Source organism: Zeus faber, assembly GCF_960531495.2.
Source record: "Zeus faber genome assembly, chromosome: 1".
Lineage (NCBI taxonomy): Eukaryota > Metazoa > Chordata > Actinopteri > Zeiformes > Zeidae > Zeus > Zeus faber.
The window spans coordinates 1,195,747-1,213,373 of NC_137193.1; the positions used below are offsets into that span (position 1 = coordinate 1,195,747).

At 44.5% G+C, this 17,627-nt stretch overlaps 1 protein-coding gene across 5 annotated transcripts in view; it reads left to right on the plus strand.

Moving 5' to 3' along the window:
- pogza (pogo transposable element derived with ZNF domain a) overlaps positions 1-17,627 on the plus strand; it is a 60,035-nt gene that overhangs the window by 14,304 nt on the left and 28,104 nt on the right. For all 5 annotated transcript variants that reach the window (XM_080001516.1, XM_080001519.1, XM_080001517.1 and 2 more), the window contains exons 8-11: positions 4,034-4,230; positions 6,961-7,112; positions 8,643-8,743; positions 10,664-10,810. In XM_080001516.1, coding sequence (XP_079857642.1) covers positions 4,034-4,230; positions 6,961-7,112; positions 8,643-8,743; positions 10,664-10,810 — 597 coding nt within the window. The remainder of the gene's footprint in view (positions 1-4,033; positions 4,231-6,960; positions 7,113-8,642; positions 8,744-10,663; positions 10,811-17,627) is intronic.

Below are 17,627 nucleotides of genomic sequence, written 5' to 3' on the forward strand. Positions count from 1 at the left end.
ACGAGGCGGCATTCGGGTCAGAATGAGGACGCAACCTTACCGTCCACCTCTGCCAAGCATCCTTCTTGCTAACGTCCAGTCCCTGGAGAACAAGATGGATGAACTTCGAGCGAGGATTCAATTCCAGCGAGACACGAGGAACTGTTGCGTCCTCTGCCTGACGGAAACATGGCTGACCCCACTGGTGCCGGATGAAGCCATACGTCCAGCCGAGGCCTTCTCCGTGTTCCGCGGCGACAGAACGGGAGAGTCGGGGAAATCCAAAGGTGGAGGCGTCTGCCTAATGGTAAACAACCGCTGGTGTAACGCCAACAACACCAAATTCCTCTCCCACTCCTGCTCGCCGAACCTGGAACAGCTGACCATACTATGCCGTCCATTTTATCTCCCCCGGGAATTCAGCACGGTCATCATTACAGCCGTTTATATCCCACCGCAAGCGGACACCGACGCAGCTCTGTCGGTTCTGTACGATGTGTTGTGCGGATTTCAAAACAAACATCCCGACGCGGCTGTGGTGGTGACTGGGGACTTTAACAGGGCCAACCTTAAAAAAGTTCTGCCGAATTTCCACCAACACATCACGTGTGCCACCAGGGGAGACAGAACTCTGGACCATTGTTACACTCCTTACAAGAACGGATACAAGCCCGTGTCGCTCCCTGCTTTCGGGAAATCAGATCACGCCGCGATCTCGCTGCTTCCTGTTTACAGGCCTCTGATCGCACGGGATCTGGTGATGACGAGGGAAGTGAAGCGGTGGACGGACCAATCAGAGGCTGCGCTTCAGGACGCTCTGACTGACGTAGACTGGGACATGTTCCAAACAAGTTCAAGTGACGTCAGCGAGTTTACGGAGGTTGTAGTAAGTTTTGTGGCTACGCTAGCGGATGAAATCGTTCCCACGGTGAAAGTTCGGATATTTCCAAACCAGAAACCATGGGTTGATAAATCCATCCGCTGCGCTCTGAATGCGCGCACGGCCGCTTACAACGACGGACTTGTATCTGGCAACATGGACAATTACAAAGCGGCGTCGTACAATCTGCAGAGGGCGGTGAGGGACGCCAAACGGACGTACAGAGAGACTGTGGAGCTACAGATGGAGCGGGGGGACACAAGACGCTAATGGGAGGGGCTGCGAACAATAACAAACTACAAGAGCAGCTCCTCCCCAGCCACGAGTGTGGACGCCTCCCTGGCCAACGAACTGAACTCCTTTAATGCGCGGTTCGAGTCTGGCAGCAACACCGCTAGCTCGCCGGCTAATTGGAGTTACACCGCTGGGGATGAGCGCGCACTCTCAGTGTCCATGCACGAGGTCAGGAGGGCTTTGATGCGGGTGAACACCAGGAAAGCCGCGGGCCCAGATGGCATATCTGGACGAGTACTGAAGACCTGTGCTAACCAGCTAGCTCCGGTGTTCACTACAATATTCAACATCTCCCTGGCTGATTCAGTGGTCCCCTCCTGCTTCAAGAGGTCCACCGTCGTTCCTGTCCCGAAGATCGTCTCTCCAACCTGCCTGAATGACTACCGTCCGGTGGCCCTCACCTCGGTGGTCATGAAGTGTTTCGAGAGGCTGATTAAGGATTACATCTGCGCCTCCCTCCCCCGCACCTTGGACCCGTTGCAGTTCGCGTACCGGCAGAACAGATCCTAGGATGACGCGGTCTCCCCGGTACTGCACACCACGCTCACGCACCTGGATGGCCAGAAGGGGGCCTATGTGAGAATGCTGTCGATGCTCATCGATTATAGTTCAGCTTTCAACACCATAGTCCCCACCAGACTGGCTGTCAAGCTGATGGAGCTCGGATTGAATGGTCCGCTGTGCAACTGGATCCTGGACTTCCTCACAGGCCGCCCCCAGGTGGTCAAGGTGGGGAAGTACATGTCAAGCTCCCTCACCCTGAATACAGGATCCCCCCAGGGCTATACACCAGGAGGTGTAGTAGCAGAGCTGCAGGATCATGAAGGATCCTCATCACCCCAACAACGGACTGTTCCAGCTGCTGCGGTCAGGCAAGCGCCTCCGCAGTCACACAGCGAGAACAGAGAGACTGAGACGGAGTTTCTTCCCTCAAGCCATTAGAACTGTCAACGCTGACCTCACCAGGGGTCCTAACTGAGCCATACACTAGGCTCCACTACCTACTGTACTGTATGTAGCATACTGTACCGCATACTGTGTCACTGTTCAGGGTTGTTCGTGATGCCGTATTGCTGCGCCGTACTGTTGTATACTGTGCTGTATTATCCCAAACACTACCTCACTCTATTCACATTCACATGCCACTTTAATTCACATGCCACTTTAAATGCACATATCTGTATATACATAGGCATATTCCCTCTATCTATTCCATTTTATTTCAATTTATTTTTATTGTATTTTATTCTATATATTTTTATCTTATTCTATAAGTATTCAACTTACTGTATTACATTTTAGGAGTCAGTTAGTCGGTCTATTAAAAGGAATTTTCTACTTTATTTGTTATTATTTTTTTTCTCTAGGACATATTGTGTGTAATCACCGGGTGCGTTGCATTAAATTTCACTGCATATGTATGAAAGTATGTATATGTATGTGACAAATAAAAAATCTTGAATCATGAATCTTGAACAGTCATCACATTTTATTCAGAACTACATTTTTTCATTTCAATAGTACTTCCAGACATTGGGTAGGGAAGGTTGCCTGTAGGATGTAATACCACTTCCTTTTTCTGGTCTCTCATAGAGCCTGACCGATATATCGGTTTGACGATATATCGGTCATTATTTGGCTTTTTTGACCACATCCGGATTGGCAGTTATTCTGCCGATATGTTCCGATTTTTTTTTTTTTATAATATTCTATAATAAACAAACACAGATTATTTATCCTGTACTTGTCTGTTTTACACTCCTTTTAAGTTACTCTTTAAAATAAGCACAGAAGTCCGACGAGCGTGTTAAATCCATCCATGTTTGTTTACACTCGTGTTTAGATACGGACCCGGCTCTCCCAGCAGGAAGCCGTGATCAGCGGTTGACTAAAACTCTTGGGGGGGGAAGAAAACAGAAACTTTCATAAAATATCGTCTTTTTCAAATTGATTGAAAGATTCTGCACTTTTTGACAAAATATCGGTCAAAACATCGGTAACCGGTGGGCTGGGACTCTTCAAAATCGGGATCGGCATCAGACCCAAAAATCTGGCATTGCTCGGGCTCTAGTCTATTACTCCCTGTCTCTGATCTCTTACTTCCTGTTTCTAGTCTCTCATTGAATGGAGCTAAAGGAGCTGATTTGGGGAAGTACAAAACGGTCAATAAAACCCTGATAAAATGCGTGATTTGCAGCCATTACTTCCAGTCCAACTTATGAAGAAGAAAATTAGATTTTGTGTCTTTTTAAGTCTTTCCATTGAAACGCAGTGAGAAGCTGTAGCAGAGCACTACGGTTCTCAGTAGAGGAGGTTGTATATTGGAAATCAGGTTGTATATCTTGTTTGTATATTTGTTTGTTTATATTAGGGCTGCACAATAAATTGTACTTTCATCATCGAGATATGAACATGCGTGATAAACATGGCGTGAAACACTGCCCAAGACGCGGCGACGTGGAAAAATCGTATTAAATCAATAATTTATTTATTCTTTTTAATGTGTCCGAGAGAGCGACGCCATCCGCGATCGATTAACGACTGGACTCAGACACACAGCTCTCTGGTTGAAAAGGCGCCAAAAAGGCAGGAAGTTCAATGGAACGCAGATAACTGTAATTCGTGTTGTTTTCCTCCAGATTTTTTTTAATTTTTCTAACATTGTTGATGTTAGCAGTGTACCTGTTAAAGCAGAAAGACCTATGAAGTGTACAGCTAATATGGACACTTCAGTATTTGTGTATTTATCACAAGCCATATCGTCATGGTAATATTGAGCAATGTAATCACACCTGGCATATTTTCCTCATATCGTGCAGGCCTAGTAAGCCAACTCTCAACCCAACTCCAATTAACCAACTCTTTCTCGATGCCTCCCAGGACCAGCCCAGTCCCCCGGACACCACCGCCTCCCTGTCGCGGGCGCCGACGCCCCCCGACGGCAGGATGGTGTTCCTGGTGGAGGACTTCTACTACGGAACGGACGACACTAGGCGGCCGCAGAGCCGGCGCTGCAGCAACCCTCCCAAAGTGTACACCTGCATCCACTGTGGGGCCACGCTGCACAGCAACACACAGTGAGGCGCTCTCACTTCTGTTCATTTAAGTTGGGAAACATGCACGTTGCACATTGTCAAAGCAAGTGAAGATAGATATACTTTATTCCTCCCTGAGGGAAATTGCTGTTGTGAGCAGCAGCTTACATAAAACATTTGGCTGTAATAATGAAGTAATAGAATAAAGCATACAACAAAGAAAATGGCAATATCTGAAATGTGTGTGTGTGTGTGTGTGTGTGTGTATATATATATATATATATATATATATATATATATTTCAATATAATTGCATGGACAGAATTGTTGGTACCCCTTAGAAAAGATTATAAATAATTGGATTATAGTGATATTTCAAACTGTTTTCTTTTATTGGTATCACACGTCTTCAATCTTATAATCAGTCATTCAGCCTGTTTAAATGGAGAAAAGCAGTAACTCTGCTGTTTGGTATCATGGTGTGCACCACACTGAACATGAACCAGAGAAAGCAAAGGAGAACGTTGTCTGAGGAGATCAGAAAGAAAATGATAGACAAGCATGTTAAAGGTAAAGGCTATAAGAGCATCTTCAAGCAGCTTGGTGTTCCTGGGACTACAGTTGCAAATATTATTAAGAAGTTTGAGGTCCATGGGACTGTAGCCAACCTCCCTGGACGAGGCTGCAAGAGGAAAGTCGACCCCAGATTGAACAGAAGGATAGTGCGAATGGTAGAAAAAGAGCCAAGGACAACTTCCAAAGAGGTACAAGCTGAACTCCAAGGTCAAGGTACATCAGTGTCTGATCGCACCCTCCGTGGCTTTTTGAGTGACAGTGGGCTCCATGGAAGAAGACCCAGGAAGACTCCACTTTTGAAAGAGAAACATAAAAAGGCCAGACTGGAATTTGCTAAAATTCATATTGACAAGCCACAATGCTTCTGTGAGTCAAAACTGGAGCTTTTTGGCGAGTCACATCAGCTCTGTGTTCCCAGATAATAAAAATTAAGCTTTCAAAGAAAAGAACACCACACCTACTGAAGAAAGAAGAAGAAACAGTCTTTATTTGTCACGCAACACACCACACTACAACACATGCTTGCACACACACACACACACATGCACATGCTTTTGATGGTGGCCGGTGAAATGGATCCTCTGCATTGAACCATCCTGGCTTGTCCTTCCTCCGGGGGCACAGCAGGAGCAGTGGGCAGCGTACGTGGACGCGCCCGGGGACCAGGTGATAAGTGTCCATCGCTGGTCAGACCATGATGGGTGCATCTTTTTGGTGGGGGTCCTTACTGACGTGAGGTGGAGGAAACCCCATGGGAGCACGGGTAGAACATGCAAACTCCACACAGAAAGGCTCCTATTTGGGAGATAACCCGCCGGAGCACGGTGCCAACAGCGCCCCAGGCGGGAATCGAACCCAGGACCTTCTTGCTGTGAGGCAGCAGTGCAATGCACTGCTGGTGCACAGTGCACGGTGCACAGTGCACGGTGCACTGTGTGCTACTGTGGAACGTACTGCCCAGTGTCAGAAAGCTCCGTCTCAGTTGCAGGTCATGGCTCCTCCAACAGGATAATGACCCAAAACACACAGCTAAAAGCACCAATAATGGCTAAGAACAAAACATTGGACTATTCTGAAGTGGCCTTCTATGAGCCCTGATCTGAATCTTATGGAACATCTCTGGAAAGAGCTGAAACATGCAGTCTGGAGAAGGCACCTTTCAAACCTGAGACAGCTGGAGCAGGTTGCTCAGGAACAGTCGGTCAAATTACCTGTTGACCGGTGCACAAGTCTCATTGAGAGCTACACATATCACTTGATTGCAGTGATTGCCTTTTAAGGTTGTGCAACAGAATGTTGGGTTAAGGGTCCCATCATTTTTGTCCAGGCCATATATATATATAGATAGATAGATAGATAGATAGATTACATTACATTTAGCAGACGCTTTTATCCAAAGCGACTTACAATTGTTCAAACACCGACGGACGCAGCCATCAGGAGCAATTAGGGGTTAAGTGTCTTGCTCAAGGACACTACAGCATGCTAGCAGAAGGAGCCTGGGATCGAACCAGCAACCTTTGGATCACTAGACCACCACCTCTACTGCCTGAGCTACCATCCCCTGTTAGGGGATGGTAGCTAGATAGATAGATATGGATGGATAGATAGATGGATGGATGGATGGATGGATGGATGGATGGATCTCATTTAGATCGATTTTGTATCAGATTTGTGACACCCCTAGTTATTAGTGGTGGTTCTAATGGCAGATTGGTGTGCATACATACATACTGTGCATACATACCTACTGTACATACATATATACAAACTGTACATACATATACAAACTGTAATACTGTACATATATACATACTGCACATACATGCTGTACATACAATACATACTGTGTATACTTACATACCTATTGTACATGCATATATACATCTATACAACTGTACATACATACAAATATACAAACTGTACATACATATTCAAACTGTACATACTGTATAGTCATATACACACTCTATATATGTATGTACATGCATACTGTACTGTATGCACAGTATACATAAATACATACAGTGCATACATACATTTATATTATACATGCATACTGTGCATACATACAGTACATACATACTGTACATTCATACATACATACTGTACATACATATGCACATACATGCAGTATAAACATACTGTACATACATAGTTAAAGTAGCAGTTAAAGTGTATATTTGTGTCCCTCAGGTTGATGCTCCACATGGAGCAGCACGCCACGACTCAGCAGGAGGATGTGGTGGAGTGTCACACTTCCTGTGCGTCCTGCTACCGCACCTTCAGCTCTCCCTTCAGGCTGCAGCGCCACTTGGAGGCCGTGCACAGTGGGGGCCCGTCCACAGGTCTGTACGCTGGCTCCCTGGCCCAGTGTGTGTAGAAAGATGGAGGTCTGCTTAGGCATGCTATACATACTAGGTACTACATGCTACTTATTACATGCAACATAGGCGTCTTGTCCACGCAATGCATTGTGGGATACCCTCTCCGTGCAGTTGTTATGTCAACCTGGTTCATTTTACATGCTATTCAAGTATACTATTACTATCACTTGGTGTACTAAATAGTATCCAGTAGACAGTATGCCCTGTTGTGTGTCACTGCAAATGAATGCATTGGCCCTTTCTCAATCTGCGTTCTTGTCTGTACTTGTGTTCTTGTGGACTTGTAAAACGTCATCAGTCGCAGCCCAAGTACTGCTCCAATTCAAAGTCCGCATCAAGCCAAGTCCAATCCAAATGCCAGGATGTGGACTTGCTCTGCCCATTTGATGGAGGATGCATGGGTGGTGACTTGTGTGGACTTGGGACAGCCAAATATCCCACAATGCATTTGGCAGAATGACCGTCCTGCGTCCTCCCGTCCCCGGGAGTCTACTCCCGAGTCGAACTTGCCAAGTCTGAACTACCAAGTCTGCAAGTCCGGACTTCGCGTACTTGGTATTGAGAAACGGCAATTAGGTTAAGAAACTCAGTAGGGAGGCCATGTTGGTTCCTGTCATCCTACAACACCTCTGCATATGATTAAACGTAATGAATCCCTGTGGGAAATTCAGGTGTTGCAAAAGTAAAAAAACAGTGCAAATCAAGAAAGGGGTAAGAAATAGGATGATTGAAATGAGATAAAATCATAAATACCATAACATATGTTCACATACTGTATATACCCTGTGCAAAAAACTTTTGTGGTATCGGCGGAAAGAACCCAAAACCAAGTAGTATGGAAACTTCTCCAGTCAAACGATGCCTGAATGTGATCCTTTTTGTTCCCAAAATCTGGAGACAAAGTTCTTGGATTTAATGCAACGTGTGATTGGCTCACTGCTGCAGCAGCAGCTACAACATTTTATTAAAGGAGTGGTTCATATTAAAACAGTTTATTAAAGGCGTGGTTCATATTAAAACAGTTTATTAAAGGATTTGTTCATATTAGTTGTGTAAAACAGACAAGTACAGGTTGCATCACCAGTGTTTCTTTGTTTATTATGCTTATTTAAAATCGGGACACATGGGCTGCAGAGCTGGTGATCCTGATGTTGTCAAAAAAGTCAAATAATGACTGATATATCGGCCAAACTGACATATCGGTCTAGTTGTTATTATTACACTGAAAAAAATAATACGAAGAAAATTGGCCTCAAGAATTTTGAATTTAACAGTATTGAGTATCGGCACAAACTATCAGTATCGACAACCTCAGGCAAACAAATATCGGTATCTGCCCTAAAAAAACATAGGGTCCAACCCTGGTATTTGTGCAGCCATATGCAGACCTAGCCTGGCTACCTCCCACACCTCAGTACACATTGACTTTGGGGTTTCCATACAGTGTCCCCTCACACTCGTCTGTCTGTCTGTCTGTCTATCGTGCTCCAGCAGTGTGTAGGATCTGTGAGTTGTCCTTTGACGACGAGATGGAGTTCCTGCAGCACATGAAGAACACCCACAGGCCTGGAGAGATGCCCTACGAGTGCCAGGTACAGCGCAGTGCCTTGTTAAACGGCTCTTTTTTTTAGAGAGGAAGCCAGAGACTGTACCCGACTCGAGGGTGTGCCCTCGAGACTGTACCCGAGAATTTTGTCAGTCAAATCAGCTGTTCATTGGGAATATTTGAGGGTGGTTAACCAGGAATTCATTTAATTCAAACCGATATTGTAATGTAATAAAATGCAATTTTCAAATCACAAAGGTTGCTATTATTATTATTTTTTTTTATGTTACACTATTCAACCAACAGGGCTGTCAAAACTGGCCAAAAATCATGTATGAAAGAAAAAGTGTGTGTGATGTGATGAAATTAATGTTCTCATGTTTACCTGCATGCCTTTGGTATGTCATAGAGTAAAGCAAAGAAACTGTGAAAAGAGATCAATTATTGTTAAAGAGATCAATTTTATTCTCAAATGGCCTGGACAGATTTATCGGTGCCCTTAACCTAATATTTTGTTGCACAACCTGTAGAGTCAATCACTGCAATCAAGTGACATGTGTAGCTCTCAATGAGACTTGTGCACCGGTCAACAGGTAGTTTGACCGACTGTTCCTGAGCAACCTGCTCCAGCTGCCTCAGGTTTGAAAGGTGCCTTCTCCAGACTGCATGTTTCAGCTCTTTCCAGAGATGTGTCATAAGATTCAGATCAGGGCTCATAGAAGGCCACTTCAGAATAGTCCAATGTTTTGTTCTTAGCCATTATTGGTGCTTTTAGCTGTGTGTTTTGGGTCATTATCCTGTTGGAGGAGCCATGACCTGCAACTGAGACGGAGCTTTCTGACCCTGGGCAGTACGTTTGGCTCCAGAATGCCTTGATAGTCTTGAGATTTCATTGTGCCCTGCACAGATTCAAGGCACCCCGTGCCAGACGCAGCAAAGCAGCCCCAAAACATAACAGAGGCTCCTCCATGTTCCACAGTAGGTGTGATGTTCTTTTCATTTAAGGCTTCACATTTTCATCTGTGAACATAGAGCTGATGTGACTTGCCAAAAAGCTCCAGTTTTGACTCATATGTCCAAAGGACATTCTCCCAAAGCATTGTGGCTTGTCAATATGAATTTTAGCAAATTCCAGTCTGGCCTTTTTATGTTTCTCTTTCAAAAGTGGAGTCTTCCTGGGTCTTCTTCCATGGAGCCCACTGTCACTCAAAAAGCCACGGAGGGTGCGATCAGACACTGATGTACCTTGACCTTGGAGTTCAGCTTGTACCTCTTTGGAAGTATTGCTTGGCTCTTTTTCTACCATTCGCACTATCCTTCTGTTCAATCTGGGGTCGACTTTCCTCTTGCGGCCTCGTCCAGGGAGGTTGGCTACAGTCCCATGGACCTCAAACTTCTTAATAATATTTACAACTGTAGTCCCAGGAACACCAAGCTGCTTGGAGATGCTCTTATAGCCTTTACCTTTAACATGCTTGTCTATCATTTTCTTTCTGATCTCCTCAGACAACGTTCTCCTTTGCTTTCTCTGGTTCATGTTCAGTGTGGTGCACACCATGATACCAAACAGCAGTGACTACTTTTCTCCATTTAAATAGGCTGAATGACTGATTATAAGACTGAAGACGTGTGATACCAATTAAAGAAAACAGTTAGTTTGAAATATCACTATAATCCAATTATTTTTAATGTTTTCTAAGGGGTACCAACAAATCTGTCCAGGCCATTTTAGAATATAATTGATCTCTTTAACAATAATTGATCTCTTTTCACAGGTTCTTGACATACCAAAAACATGCAGGTAAACATGACAACATTGATTTTAATTTCATCACTTTTCAGGAGAAATGAAGCATTGTTTCAATGAGCTGTAAGATTCAAGCTTCAAGATTTTTATTTGTCACATACATATACATACTTTCATACATACAGAGTAGTAACACATTTGTGTGTGTGTTCGCTCTAGGTGTGTGGCTTCCAGTCCTCCTTCCACTCGTCAGTCTTATGTCATTTTCAACAAGTCCACGCAGGCTCCATCAACCTCCTGTGCTTCTACTGCCTCAAAGTGCTGCGCTGTAGCTCCGCCTTCCAGCAGCACTTTGCCAGACACCAGGTGGAGAAATATTCACATCCATCCTCCATGCTCCACTGTTAAATATCATACACACATCAATCTACACAGCAAAGCCTTAGTCATTGAGTAGTAATTACTAATGATAATGTCAAGTAAATCAGTAGTAGTGGAATAGTAATTACTAATGATATTTTGAAGTAAAGCAGTAGTAGCTAGTAATGATAACGTACGGTAAAGCAGTAGTAGCTAGTAATGATAATGTCAAGTAAAGCAGTAGTAGTGGAATAGTAATGATAACGTCAGGTAAAGAAGTAATAGTGGAATAGTAATGATAACGTCAGGTAAAGCAGTAGTAGTGGAAGAGTAATGATAACGTCAGGTAAAGCAGTAGTAATGGAGTAGTAATGATACGTCAGGTAAAGCAGTAGTAGTGGAGTAGTAATGGTACGTCAGGTAAAGCAGTAGTGGTGGAATAGTAATGATAACGTCAGGTAAAGAAGTAGTAGTGGAATAATAATGATACGTCAGGTAAAGCAGTAGTAGTGGAATAGTAATGGTATGTCAGGTAAAGCAGTAGTGGTGGAATAGTAATGATAACGTCAGGTAAAGAAGTAGTAGTGGAATAATAATGATACGTCAGGTAAAGCAGTAGTAGTGGAATAGTAATGGTATGTCAGGTAAAGCAGTAGTGGTGGAATAGTAATGATAATGTCAGGTAAAGAAGTAGTAGTGGAATAATAATGATACGTCAGGTAAAGCAGTAGTAGTGGAATAGTAATGGTATGTCAGGTAAAGCAGTAGTGGTGGAGTAGTAATGATAATGTCAGGTAAAGAAGTAGTAGTGGAATACTAATGGTACACCAGGTAAAGCAGTAGTAGTGGAATAGTAATGGTACGTCAGGTAAAGCAGTTGTAGTGGAATAGTAATGATAACGTCAGGTAAAGCAGTAGTAGTGGAATAGTAATGATAATGTCAGGTAAAGAAGTAGTAGTGGAATACTAATGGTACACCAGGTAAAGCAGTAGTAGTGGAATAGTAATGGTACGTCAGGTAAAGCAGTTGTAGTGGAATAGTAATGGTAATGTCAGGTAAAGCAGTAGTAGTGGAATAGTAATGGTAATGTCAGGTAAAGCAGTAGTAGTGGAATAGTAATGATAACGTCATGTAAAGCAGTAGTAGTGGAATAGTAATGATAATGTCAAGTAAAGCAGTAGTAGTGGAATAGTAATGATAACGTCAGGTAAAGAAGTAGTAGTGGAATAGTAATGATAACGTCAGGTAAAGCAGTAGTAATGGAATAGTAATGATACGTCAGGTAAAGCAGTAGTAGGGGAATAGTAATGGTACACCAGGTAAAGCAGTAGTAGTGGAATAGTAATGGTACGCCAGGTAAAGCAGTAGTAGTGGAATAGTAATGATAACGTCAGGTAAAGCAGTAGTAGTGGAATAGTAATGGTAATGTCAGGTAAAGCAGTAGTAGTGGAATAGTAATGATAACGTCATGTAAAGCAGTAGTAGTGGAATAGAAATGATACGTCAGGTAAAGCAGTAGTAGTGGAATAGTAATGGTACGTCAGGTCAAGCAGTAGTGGTGGAATCGTAATGATGCCTCAGGTAAAGCAGTAGTAGTGGAATAGTAATGATAGCCTCAGGTAAAGCAGTAGTAGTGGAATAGTAATGGTACGTCAGGTAAAGCAGTAGTAGTGGAATAGTAATGATACGTCAGGTAAAGCAGTAGTAGTGGAATAGTAATGATAACGACAAGTGGAATAGTAATGATAACGTCAGGTAAAGCAGTAGTAGTGGAATAGTAATGGTAATGCCAGGTAAAGCAGTCGTAGTGGAATAGTAATGATAATGTCAGGTAAAGCAGTAGTAGTGGAATAGTAATGATAATGTCAGGTAAAGCAGTAGTAGTGGAATAGTAATGGTATGTCAGTTAAAGCAGTAGTAGTGGAATAGTAATGGTAACGTCAGGTAAAGCAGTAGTAGTGGAATAGTAATGGTACTTCAGGTAAAGCAGCAGTAGTACATTTACATTACATTTATATTTAGTCATTTAGCAGACGCTTTTATACAAAGCGACTTACAAGGGAGAATAACATTCAGCTACATTGCGACAGAGATTAGTGTAATAACAACATTGGTATAACAATAAATACTGCAAGGTGGTGCTAAGTAATTGTAGATTAGGACAGGAGGTACTCACTGAAGAGCTGGGTCTTCAAGTGCTTCTTAAAGACAGAGGGAGGTCCCTGCTCTGGTCATTTTTGGCAGCTCGTTCCACCAACGTGGAACTACAAATGAGAACAGCCTGGATTGCCGTGGCTGTATGGCCGGCAGAGCCAGGCGACGCTCATTTGACGAGTGCAGCATCCGGGGGGCAACATGTGCTCTTACAAGAGCATTTAAGTAGGCGGGAGCATTCCCAGCAATCACTCTGTAGGCCAGCACAAGAGACTTGAACTTGATGCGGGCGGCTACAGGTAACCAGTGGAGCTCGATGAGCAGCGGAGTGACATGTGCCCTCTTTGGCTGGTTGAACACCAGTCGCGCCGCCGCATTCTGTATCATCTGAAGTGGCTTCACCGCACAGGCCTCAAGCCTGTTAAGAGGGCGTTGCAGTAGTCGAGACGGGACATCACCAAGGTTTGTACCAGCAGTTGAGTGGCATATTGGGTCAGGTACGGCCTGACCTTTCGGATGTTGAGTAGTGCGAAGCGGCAGGACCGGGAGACGGCAGCAACATGGTCCGAGAATGTCAGTTGGTCAGTCATAATAACACCAAGATTCCTTGCAGCCTTGGTAGGAACAAGAGATAGAGAGTCGATTTTAATATCAATGTTGTGATAAATACCTTGTTTGGCCGGGAAGACCAGCAGTTCCGTTTTCGCCAGATTTAGTTGAAGATGATAATCCTTCATCCATGTGGATATGTCAGCGAGACAATCCGAGATCTGCGTCGAGACAGTAGGGTCGTCGGGCGGGAAGGACAGATAGAGTTGAGTATCATCCGCATAGCAGTGATATGAAAAGCCATGTGAGCGGATGATCGGGCCCAGTGAGGTGGTGTATATGGCAAAGAGGAGGGGTCCTAGCACCGAGCCTTGGGGCACCCCTGTGGTGAGGTTGTGAGGCACAGACAGCTGGCCTCGCCATGTCACACTGAACGAGCGCCCAGTGAGGTAAGATTCCAACCAGGAAAGTGCACTGCCCGTTATGCCCATGCTTGAGAGTATGGACAGGAGTATGCTGTGATTGACAGTGTCAAAAGCAGCTGATAAGTCAAGCAGAATGAGAACCGAGGATTTGGCAGCAGCTCTAGCAGTTTTTAAGGCCTCTGTCACAGACAACAGGGCTGTTTCGGTGGAGTGACCACTTTTGAAGCCAGATTGAAGTGTATCAAGAAGGTTGTTTCTTGACAGGTACTCTGTAGCCTGTCTAGAGACCGCCCCCTCTAAGGTTTGGAAAGGAATGGGAGGAGTGAGACCGGCCGATAGTTTTCTACTTGATTGGGATCGAGTGAGGGTTTTTTGAGCAGTGGTGCGACCCGAGCCGCTTTGAAAGCGGAAGGGAAAGTGCCGGAAGTTAGGGAAGAATTAATCACATGTGTGATTGCCGGGGTGATAGTCGGTGATATGGCTTGAAGGAGGTTGGATGGGATCGGATCTAGCGGACAGGTAGTAGGATGGCTACATGTTAGTAGTTTAGATACCTCACTTTCAGCGAGGGGAGTGAAACCAGGGAACGATGAGCCTTGGGCTGGAGAAGACAGGTTGTGAGTAAGTTGTTTAGTGAATTGGCTGCTGATGGCTGCCACTTTGTTAGTAAAAAAGGAGGCAAGGCAGTCAGCAGTGAGGTTAGTAGCTGGGGGAGGTGGTGGAGGGTAAAGCAGAGACTTGAAGGTGGTGAATAACTTACGTGTGTCTGTGGCACCGTTGATCCAATCGTTGAAGAAGGTCTTCTTTGACGCAGTGATGCTGGAAGAGAAGGAGGACAGCAGTGTCTGGTAGCTAGCAAGATCTTCAGTTGTTTTGGATTTGTGCCATTTCCTCTCGGCTGCTCTGAGGTCAGTGCGCGTTGTCCGGATGGTGTCAGTCAGCCAAGGGTGCGACTGGGTTGAACGAGCAGGTCTGGTGGATAGTGGACACAGGCTCCAGACATGAGCTCAAGGTGGAGCAGAGGGAGTCGGATAGTAACCATGGGTGGGGAGGTGGGGGGTTGTTTTGGTAGCTGGACATTGAAGTGGATGAAGAAGTGGTCAGAGAGATGAAGAGGAGTGACCCATAGGTTGTCGGTGGTACAGCTCCGAGCAAGAATGAGATCAAGCTCTTTGCCAGCCTTGTGAGTCGGTGGAGTCGGGACCTGTCTTAGGTCGAACGAGCGAACCAAAGACAGGAAGTCAGCCGAGCTCGCACTGTCCAAGTGGATGTTCATGTCTCCGAGGACGAGCATGGGACACTCGTGCTCAGGGATTGATGACAGCAGGGTGTCAAGCTCATGTAGGAAGTCACCTAGTTGTCCTGGTGGACGGTAGATGACGACCACATAGGCTTTCACCGGAGCAGTCACCAAGACGGCGTGATATTCAAAGGGGGCAAAGTTGTTTAAAGGCAGCAGTGGATTAAATTTCCATGTGTTGGAAATTAGCAGGCCAGTCCCACCACCACGGCCAGATGGTCTGGATGTGTGGGATTCAAGATTCAAGATTCAAGATTTTTATTTGTCACATACATATACATACTTCCATACATATATGCAGTGAAATGTAATGCAACGCACCCGGTGATAGCACACAAGAAGTCCTAGGAAAAAGTACTAAAATAAAATAAAATAAAATAAAATAAAATAAAAAGTAGAAAAAAGGGAGAATGAGTAGTTAGTGGAGAGTGCAGCCGGGGTTGCGCTATCTTCCGGTTTAATCCATGTCTCAGTGAGAGCAAGGAGCTCCAAGGAGAGGTGGTTGGCATGACCAGAAATGAAGTCTGCCTTGTTAACTGCAGATCGACAATTCCACAAGCCAACAGAGAAGGAGGTCTTTGCAGAAGATGTTTGCTGCAGGGACCTGAGGTTACCCGGATTGCATCGGCGTATGGTATAACGAGGCTTTCTGGGTGACCTTGAAGTTGTAGTGATGCGGTAGTAGCACATTTTGTATGGAGTGAGAGAAAGAAGGCAGGTTTGCCTTGTTCGGTGTCCTTGCTTCGGTTGACGTGCAGAGGTAGACGTGCGTCTTTACACAACAGCGACTACAAATGGGCCAACGCTTGAAGCTAACGCTTCAAGGGCAGGAGCATAAATAGGTGATAGAATACAGCTGCTCGTGTGATTAGGGTTGCACCTGGCTAAGAGCACGCCCACATAAGAGAGGACTTACCTGAATAGGGGGTGTGTCTGGAACACAAGCTTGTTGGCAGATCAGCAAATAGCAGTGAAATGTGCAGAGTCAAACCAGTAGTCCAAGTTGCAATATTACAATACGAGCAGTGATACACTACACAGCAACCTCAGCACTAGAGCTCGACTCAGAGTTAGTTTGTAGTGCAGGGTATTTATCCCTGTCCAGCGGAAGGAGGACACGCCCAGAAAGTTAGACAAAGGGTTTACTGATTAGAGGGAGTTGCTTGGCTCACACCCTTGCTGATGGCTGAGCAGTTAGCAGCAGATATGCCGGTACTACCCTGAACCAGCTAGGACAAAGTAAGTGCCAAATAAGACTGAACCAGCAATAATAACAAGAAAAACAACAGCAAGGGACAACAACAAACGACAACAATAAAACAGTAGTAGTGGAATAGTAATGGTACGTCAGGTAAAGCAGTAGTAGTGGAATAGTAATGATAACATCAGGTAAAGCAGTAGTAGTGGAATAGTAGTGGTACGTCAGGTAAAGCAGTAGTAGTGGAATAGTAATGATACGTCAGGTAAAGCAGTAGTAGTGGAATAGTAATGATAACGCCAGGTAAAGCAGTAGTAGCGGAATAGTAATGGTACGTCAGGTCAAGCAGTAGTGGAATAGTAATGGTAATGTCAGGTAAAGCAGTAGTAGTGGAATAGTAATGGTAACGTCAGGTAAAGCAGCAGTAGTAGTGGAATAGTAATGGTAACTTCAGGTAAAGCAGTAGTAGTGGAATAGTAACGGTAACATCAGGTAAAGCAGCAGCAGTATTGGAATAGTAATGGTAACGTCAGGTAAAGCAGCAGTAGTAGTGGAATAGTAATGGTAACGTCAGGTAAAGCAGTAGTAGTGGAATAGTAATGATAACTTCAGGTAAAGCAGCAGTTGTAGTGGAATAGTGATGGTAACTTCAGGTAAAGCAGCAGTAGTAGTGGAATAGTAATGATAACTTCAGGTAAAGCAGCAGTAGTAGTGGAATAGTAATGGTAATGTCAGGTAAAGCAGTAGTAGTGGAATAGTAATGGTAACGTCAGGTAAAGCAGCAGTAGTAGTGGAATAGTAATGGTAACTTCAGGTAAAGCAGCAGTAGTAGTGGAATAGTAATGGTAACGTCAGGTAAAGCAGCAGTAGTAGTGGAATAGTAATGGTAACGTCAGGTAAAGCAGCAGTAGTAGTGGAATAGTAATGGTAACGTCAGGTAAAGCAGCAGTAGTAGTGGAATAGTAATGGTAACGTCAGGTAAAGCAGCAGTAGTAGTGGAATAGTAATGGTAACTTCAGGTAAAGCAGCAGTAGTAGTGGAATAGTAATGGTACGTCAGGTAAAGCAGTAGTAGTGGAATAGTAATGATAACATCAGGTAAAGCAGTAGTAGTGGAATAGTAGTGGTACGTCAGGTAAAGCAGTAGTAGTGGAATAGTAATGATACGTCAGGTAAAGCAGTAGTAGTGGAATAGTA